General features: G+C 34.3%; 3 protein-coding genes across 4 annotated transcripts in view; 2 read left to right on the top strand and 1 right to left on the bottom strand.

Annotated features, from left to right (window-relative positions):
• LOC112052522 (uncharacterized) overlaps positions 1 to 8,956 on the bottom strand; it is a 149,237-nt gene that overhangs the window by 113,047 nt on the left and 27,234 nt on the right. The gene's annotated exons all lie outside the window — the stretch shown is intronic.
• On the top strand, positions 28 to 1,872 carry LOC112052526 (protein LLP homolog). The gene is made up of 2 exons (XM_024091639.2): positions 28 to 371; positions 751 to 1,872. The coding sequence occupies exons 1-2, from the start codon at positions 99 to 101 to the stop codon at positions 910 to 912; spliced, it is 435 nt and encodes a 144-aa protein (XP_023947407.2). The 5' UTR covers positions 28 to 98; the 3' UTR covers positions 913 to 1,872.
• LOC112052524 (zinc finger protein 454-like) overlaps positions 7,253 to 8,956 on the top strand; it is a 5,420-nt gene continuing 3,716 nt past the window's right edge. The window contains exons 1-2 of the mRNA XM_052890103.1: positions 7,253 to 7,476; positions 7,675 to 7,806. Of these exons, the coding sequence (XP_052746063.1) occupies positions 7,703 to 7,806 (104 nt within the window). The 5' untranslated portion in view covers positions 7,253 to 7,476; positions 7,675 to 7,702. The remainder of the gene's footprint in view (positions 7,477 to 7,674; positions 7,807 to 8,956) is intronic.

The raw sequence follows: 8,956 nt of genomic DNA, 5'->3' as shown, positions 1-8,956 counted from the left end.
GGTTTTTATTTTTTAATTTCTTTCTGTGATGATTTCTTTTCACGTGTGTTGTTGACGACGAAATCTGTTTTGACAAAAAATAAATAAAAACTATCACAATGGCAAAATCTATGAGAAGCAGATGGAAGCGAAAATGTAGAGCGGTAAAGCGCGAACGTTATGCCGTAAAAGAACTTGCCAGGCTAAAGAAGATGTTGGGTGTAAAAGAAGAAAAAGTAACGGAAAGTGAGGTTATGGAGTCTGATCAAGTTATATTTCTCGACGCCGGAGAAATTGGTAAGAAAAAGAAGAAGAAGAAGGTAGAGGAACCTAAACCTACACCAGAGGAGGAGGAAGATGTACAAATGAGTTCGGATGATGAAAAAATCGAGGTATTAGTTATATGTACTTAAGGACGGATTTTGCTTATTTAGTGTATTGATTGTAGCGTGATGGAAAGTATACTATAACCTGCACAGGCGTATGAAGAATGATTGTGCCAAGTTTTGTTTAAATCCGTTAAATAGTTTTTGTTTCTATAACGAACATACAGTCAGACAGACAAAAATTTTACTGATTGCATTTATGGCATCAGCATCGATCACAAATCACCCCCTGATAGTTATTTTGGAAATATATTTCATGAACAGAATTGACCTCTACAGATTTATTATAAGTATAGATCAGCTTAGTTAAAAACTGAACATTATACTCACAAATCCTTGAAATTATTAATGAATTGTCTATTAATAAACCTTACTTGCTCTTCAGGTCGACGGAGAGGATGGCAAGAAGAGGATTTTCAGTTCAAAAACATTAAAGGACCAGAACGGACAGTATCCGGTGTGGTTACACAAAAGAAAGATCAAAAAATTGACGACAAACAGAAAGAACATGAAGAATAAGAGAAAGACTAAGAAAAGAAAACAGTGATACATTGGTATAATTTTTGGTAAAGGTGTAAGTTTTGAATGCTGCTGCCTATTTTTTACATTTGTATTGGCAAGGGATTGACTGCCATCACACCTGATGGAATGCGATCAGGGTTCCCAACTTAGGGGTTTTCCCCCCAGATTTAGGGAGCAAATAGTGAAATGGGATTTTTTAGGGGTATATTTAGGGATTTTTTGACTCTTTAATATTTCTAAATTGATGATTATTTTAATATCTCTTTATTGACCTAGCAACTTTTAACAATATATAATATGTTATTCTACAACCACTCTGAGGCAACTGGCGGCAATTATTATTAATTTATATTTTTTAGGGGGACAACTCAATAATTAAGGCGATTTCAGGGGTTTTTGACACAAACTTATGACGGCCGCGTGGCTCAGTGGGTAGTGACCCTGCTTTCTGCATCCACGGCCGTGGGTTCGATTCCCACTACTGGAAAATATTTGTGTGAAGAGCATGGGTTTTTTCCAGTGTCTTGTGTGTATTTATACATTATATAAGTATCTATGTGCAGTATATAAATGTATATGAATATTATAATATCAACTATCTTAGTACCCATAACACAAGCTGCTCTGTATGCTTACTTTGGGGCTAGATAGTGATGTGTATTGTTTAAGTTTGTTTATTTATAATAACTTAGGGATAAATATTTTGGAGAGTTGGTAACACTGAATGGGATGATTCATCACGCTTGCCTGGAAGGTGCCTATTCGCTCTTTAAGTTCAAGATGATTAATAGCCTCAATAGCTCAACGGTAAGAGCGGTCGGACTCATCACCGAGGGGTGGTGGTTCGATCCCCGCTCTGTTAGTCTATTGGCTCTTTGTCCCTACATTTTGATAGAAGCAGCACATTCAAAACCTCACCCTCATTAGATGTTTAAGTTTTACTTATATATAAAGAGTTACATTAATAAAAAAAAACAACACATGATTTGCAATGTTTTATTTTTAATTTTAGTTTGTAAATATTGTCTATTTCCCAGATTTTCTTAAATCCTATAGGTTTAGGATTTTCAGAGAGTTCTTTCAGAAACGGCTTTAATTAACTCAGCACTAACTAAATTATGAGCCTAGATAGCCCAGTGGACATGACCTCTGCCTCCAATTCCGGAGGGTGTGGGTTTGAATCCAGTCCGAGGCATGCACCGCCAACTTTTCAGTTGTGTGCATTTTAAGAAATTAAATATCACGTGTCTCAATCAGTGAAGGAAACATTTAGAGGAAACTTGCGCACCAGAGAATTTTTTTAATTCTCTGCGTGTGTGAAGTCTGCCGCATTGAGCCCCCTACCCCCTACCCCTCTCATTCTGAGAGGAGACTCGAGCTCAGCAGTGAGCCGAACATGTTGACGAAGACGAGCGATAAGACTAAAATTTCAATGGCCAACTGCGGAAAAGGCCCAGGAAAGAAGAAGAAGAAGGACTAAAATTATTGTGTAGGTAATCTTCTTTAATATAAAAATGAATCGCACAATGCGTTGGTAAGCGCATAACTCAACAATGCCTGGACCAATTTAGTCAATTATTTTTTTAAAATGTTCGCTGAAGTTTTACGGCGAGAATAATTCGAATAATTGCCAGAAAACTATAATAATAGCCCTTTTCTTTTTACCATACGAATGTTTTCTAACAAAAACGTAGTCAATTTGAGCTTTATTGTTATTGTGTAAAGTTCATATTAATAATAATTAGAAAACGGGGTAGGGATAGTTGAAAGTTTACATCGAGTTTCACGCGGACGAAGTCACGGGCGTCTGCTAGTATTAAATATTTTTATTAGATCTAGTTTGATATTAATTTCGAGTATTTTTGTTACTGCCACCTAATGGTGCAAGCATACACCGTACACAGATGGTGCTGCCAGGACAGTTCCGTTGTAATATCAAACACGGCAAATAGATAGCGCTACTGTAAATAAAATCGAGGTCATTTTGAATTTTTTTTTATATTATTTTCAACACAGACTCAAGACTTTCTAAGAAAACACTAGGCATAGTAAAGTTTTTTGTTTTCATTCATCATCTCCTTACCCTTATCCCCCTTTGTGGGGTCGGAAAAATATGTCATTCTTTTCCATTCGTCCCTATTACTCGTCAACCCATCATCCACTCCTTTTACACACATGTCCTCTTTCACACAATCCAACCATCTCTTCTTTGGCCTTCCTAGTTCCTCTCCTCTTATGTCCTTCCACTTGCTAAGTAAAGTATCTATTGATATTAGTAAATAACTATTTATTCATTATTTGGTCACTGCCATCTAACGGTCCGTGCTTACACTACGTTACTATAAATACCTCGCTGATCCTTGTGTTATAGTTCAACAAAATATTAACAGAGGGCGCAAATAAAGTAAACAGTGTGCCTAGTGGGAGTTTTCAATATTTTCATACTGTTACTATCGTGTTGAATATGGAATTGAAACAGTTGTGCAGTAGTGCCACTCGATGGCGCTGTTTCAATTCCTTAGAAATTCGCGTTTATGTTACGTGACGGTAACAGTATCAAACTGCCACTAGGCCCTCAGTTTATTTTTTTTAAATATTATAGGGGACTAAAATTATTGTGTAAGTATTATTGTGCAAAATTATTGTGCAAATATTTTTATTAGATTTATTTAAATATTAATTTTGAGTATCTGTGTTACTGCCACCTAGCGGTGCATGCGTACACAACGCAACGTCGCAATGAAGATTCTATTCTTAGTTTTTTTTTACTTTTTTTTTCATTGTAGTTTAAAATAATATTAATAGATGGTGTTGCCAGGACAGTTCCGTTGTAATGTCAAACACAGCAAAAAGATGGCGCTACTTTATTAAAAAAGATCTATTTCATACACCTTTCGGTTTTACACGACATCGTATTGGAACGCTAAATCGCTTGGCGATACTTCTTTGTCGGTAAGGTGGTAAATAGCCACGGCCGAAACCTCCAACCAGCCAAAAATATATAAAATATACTTAAAAGACTAATGCAGAAAGATTTGTTTTCTTACTAAAACTTTATCATATAGACGTTAATTTGCCTGAACTTCTACACTAGTTTCTACCAAACCTGACTTATTTACTTCTTTGTGATATTCTTCATATTCTGAAGAAGATTGCAGAGCAAACACTCTATTTCCTTCTTTATAAACATGCTTTGGCCCATTATTATTTTTTAAATTTAAATTCTTTACGCTTTTCAATTTTATATTGAATTCTTCTGTTTTGTTTATATCATTTTTATATTTATTTTCGACATTGGCTTGTGTATTATCTTCTAAATGGCTTAAATTGTCGGATACTTCTGCTTTTTTCTCCTTGTGTTCAAATGTATATTGGTTTTGATTTATTTCTTGCGTGGTTTTTTCGTTTTTCGTATTTACATTATAAATATTATCTCTTAATTCTATTTCATTAACGGAATCGTTAGTATTGTTTAGATTTTCGTGTATTTCCCCTATTTTCTCATTTTCTTGATTCTTATCAAAATCTCCTGTATTTTTACTGTTTTCTACATTTATATCATCTTTTTCGTATGTTTCACTTAATTTCTCATTATGTTCAACTGTTTCTTGTTTCTCTGAAGTATTACTGTTTTCTCCGTATAAATCATCAATTTCTTCTACTGCTCTGAATTTTACCGTAGTAGTTATTATATTGTCTATATTTAAATTTGTTTCACCTGAAGAGCTTTCTATAGAAGACTCAATGTTTTCTTGTTCATTCAAATTTTCGATAGCATTTTTTGTGAATAATTTGTATTTTAGTGATAATTTATTATTAACTGGAGGTTTTGTGGTAATAATTTCATTAATTACTTCGACATTTATATTATTTTTGAATTCATTGTCTTGTTTTCTGCTAATAAATTCTTTATTATCTTGGTTTACGTCAGCAATATGATTTAGTTGTTGTGTAATTTTATCTGCCGCCTTCTCAGCAACTATGTCGGCCATTTTGTTAAAATTTTCTGATGCTAACAGCTTATCTATGAAGTAATCAACATTCCAGTTTGCGGCTTTGACTGGATTTAATAAGATGGTGTGCAGAACTGTCGGGAACATGAGTTAATAAAGCGTTATTAAAAAAATCAAATATATTATTAAATAAATAAAACTTAAAGTATCTCTTTGTAATTTTAAATTAATAGTAAAGGTGAGTGGGATAGTCGCGGTGTGATGCCCCGCCGCAACGTCGTTATGTTACCGCTGATACCTAAAATTTTTCATAGCGCATCTTCACGCGCGATGTTCCGAGACGTTGTACTGTACAAGTATTACGCTGGTGAGAATTTCTCATAGGCAGAAATGCTGAATATTTCATATCATTAACAACACATATTCGACTCACTGTTGAGCACGAGTCTCCTCTCAGAATCAGAGGGGTTATGCTAAAAGTCCATCACGCTAGGCCAATGCGGTTTAGCAGACTTCACACACTCAGAGAATTGAGAAAATACTCTGATAGGTATACAGGTTTCCTCACGATGTTTTCCTTCATCGTTTGAGACACGTGATATTCAATTTCTTAAAATACACACAACTAAATCCGAACCTACACCCTCAGAATCGAAGGCAGAGGTCATTTCCACTGGTTTATCACGTCTCCCCGTCGAAAATAAAATGTTTTTGTTATATCATTTAATTTTGCACTATAAAAGTAGAAAGAATACTTACTTAAAAATAAATAAAACATTTTTCACTCCTACTTGCTGTATTCGTATGTTCGAAAAATACAAGTGAATTTTCCTGGCTTGCATTGCTCTGCTAAAATTGAAAATTTTGAAAACCCCCAAATGTCATGAAATTATTAATTACACTCTCGATCAAGTCATTAATATTCTCTTTCAGAGCGCTTTCATTTGAGACCCCACTCGAGTATATTTGCAGACATTCGGTTGTTCTTCCCCACTTTCACCCCCACAACTATAATGTATAAAATAAAATACATATCAAAATATACTAATAAATACATTATATTGAAGATAAATAATAGATAGAGATCGTCTTTACTGCACCAGATAGTGAGTCTTTACGGCATTTTTAAAAATGTCTTGAATAAGCGATAAATTCATAAATTGTTCGTACTCCATAGTAAAGTAGTCCGAACTAGGCAAAAGTGATGCGACTTAACTACTCTACTAAGCGTACAAACTGGGAAATATCTTCATTTAATAAGCATTAAGAAAAAACTCCTAGGGTATGCAGTACTTTAATGCATGTATGAGGTGCACGCCACTGATCGAGAAGCTCCTCCTTTTTTTTTAAGCCTGTTATAAAGGTAACAAACATACGCCCACTATTGCATTTATAATATATTTAAATACATTTTTATGAATTTTTTACGACTAATAATTTTTATTTTACTACAAATTCAATTTATAGATAAGATATCGTCAATTGTCAAATATCGGAAAAAAAGCGCGAAACCGGAAAGAAAAAAGGTTCTTGTACGAATTCACAGCGCCCATTAAGCCGTGAATGCCGGTGTCCAACGTTAAAAGTCATAACTCTTAATAACTGACAACTGTTATTTTTTCAGTCACTCGTGATCATACGTGATCCAGTTATTATTATTTATTATCTAGATCATCATAATTATTCAAAATTAGATATGAATCCCGAAATCTAAGATACCCAGCTAAATAAGACTTGTATTTTGGTATTTGGCATTTTTGTTACTTGTAAGTTGGAAATAAATAAATCTATACTTATAATAAAACTGAATTCTATATATTTATTCGCAATTTGAGATTTCACTTATTACCATTTGTAATACCAAACGTTACCGTGGCATAACGGACGCCAGCGCCATCTAGAATCTATACTTATAATACGAATTCTGTACAATTTGTACATTCTGTACATTGAAGATATTTTGAAAATTTTTGTTGGGGGGCATTATACAATTGATACTGAAGACAAAAATTTTTTTTTTTGATTTATTGTTTGTCTGTTTGTCTGTCCGAGTTTTTTTGTTATTCGGGAATCACGCTGAAACTATTGAATGAATTCAAATGAAACTTGGAAGTCGCGGGTGTCCGCTACTAAAAAAATAGGTTGAAATCTGAAAAAGGCTACAATTTATGTCTAGTTTAGACTACTTTAGTATTTTAGTCGAGTACGAACAATTATTCGATTTACCGCCCAAAAATCGTCCAAAAGTCGACAAAAATACTAAAATAGTCCGAACTAGGCCTAATTAGAGCCATAGGAAGTAGCATTTATAATAAAAAATATATTCTTTGAACGTAGTGATTACTCTTTGGTGAAATATTTAACGTCTGTGAATGTACTCTATGATCGGTACTCTATGACTGTCTCTATGTTCATAAATAAATGACTTGTATCCAAGGCCGTAAAATAAATTTAAAAAAAAAATCATAAATAAATAAGCCTGTGTTTATTTTATTATTTATTTTATTTTGCATTTTTGTTTTGATGTTTGCTGAAGGACGAGGGTGAAATTGAAAAAATAAAAATACTAACAATTGAATTGACGAAGTTATTATGGAGTGAAGTAACATTTTCTTTACTGGAACATTAAAATATAGGTGAGTGAATTTTAAAACTAGTAAGAATATTAATTATTATCACATTTTAGTTACTAAAAATCGCTACTTCGTCCCCGTAATTCGTAAAATAGTATAACGCAACCAGGGCAACTTATCTCTGTTCCAAATTTCAACTAAATCCATTCAGTAGTTTTCTTTTCTTATAAGATGAATGTTTTTTTTCTCTTTATTTTTCAGGTTATTCTCTAATCTCTAATAACAAAACATGGACACGAATGACTCTGGTACATTTGTGCTGTTATCCAACAGTGGGATGATTGCAGACTACAAAGAGGAGACATCTAACGGGAATCGGGAGAGCTTATTAAAGTAATTAATAATTATATGATTGCCAGCTTATAGGCTAAGAGCCCATGAATAACAGGTCTTCATCATTTTATTAAATCTGAAAGTTAGTCAGCTCATGCTCGTACCATAAGTAAGTACAGTAGCCAATTATGATGGAGTATGAGCCATGGTGGCTTTGGGAGGATGTTTAAGGATCAGACCCTCAACCGTCTAAATGTTCTTCTTTCCTGGGCCTTTTCTACACTTGGCCACTAGTGGTTGGCTGTTGTACGTAGGTCCATTTGGTGCTGGTTCCTGCTGGAGTCGCTCCAGAAGCTTAGCAGGCCGCCCAGATCGCTGAACGGCTCTTGGAGTGTTGCTGGGGATCCAATGTGTGCTGCACGTTGTTCAGATACAACTCTGCATCTGAGCGTAACATGTATCGGGGTTTCTTCTTCCACCATGCATATTCGCAGAGACTGTCGGTTATACCTAGAACTGTCTAAGTATAAAGTGTAATTTTTTTCATCTTTTCCTCGGAATATTATGAAAAATTATATTCCCAGTCTTTCAGTCAGTTAGAGCGAGTCACTTAGCTTTGTGGCAATCGTTCAAAAAACACTTTTTATTTAAAATAGAAGTAGAGTATTTGATTTAAAATTTCAAAGTTCTCTAGCCAAGAGTTGCCATGAAGCCAAATGAAGACAGTGACTTTACATGTGAGGTGAATATTTTAGCAATCCATGGGGTCCATTGTTTGTTTGCTTGGAGATTTTCTCTCTACCACAGGTAGAGAGAAAAAGCTCCGAACTAAGTCCAGGATTTGTGAGCTGAATGTAGGGTTAAGGAATTCCTTGTGTAAAATGTGGTTACAGACTAACTACATAGACTTTTTTAGTTAGTTCATTTGTTAGGTCATAATATTTATTCACTTTTATATTGTGGTTCTTCGAAATGTTAGTCTCCCACGGCACAGTAAGCTCTACAAGTACTATACGCTTAGTTTGTTTGGAAAAAAGAAATAGTCTGGTCTAGATCTTGAAATAGCGAGCGTTTTTCATATATATCCACTAGCAAAGTCCAATCAGGTACAGAACCTAGGATTGAATAGGGTTTACTAGAGGTATTTGATTTTGAGCCTGTTTGACGAAGTTTATTTGTCTTTTTGTTGTAGTCAATCCTTTTTGAGCTC

Source organism: Bicyclus anynana, chromosome 27 (assembly GCF_947172395.1).
Source record: "Bicyclus anynana chromosome 27, ilBicAnyn1.1, whole genome shotgun sequence".
Taxonomy (NCBI): domain Eukaryota; kingdom Metazoa; phylum Arthropoda; class Insecta; order Lepidoptera; family Nymphalidae; genus Bicyclus; species Bicyclus anynana.
Note: the sequence above shows the minus strand (reverse complement) of the source record. Positions and strands in the feature narration are given on the sequence as shown.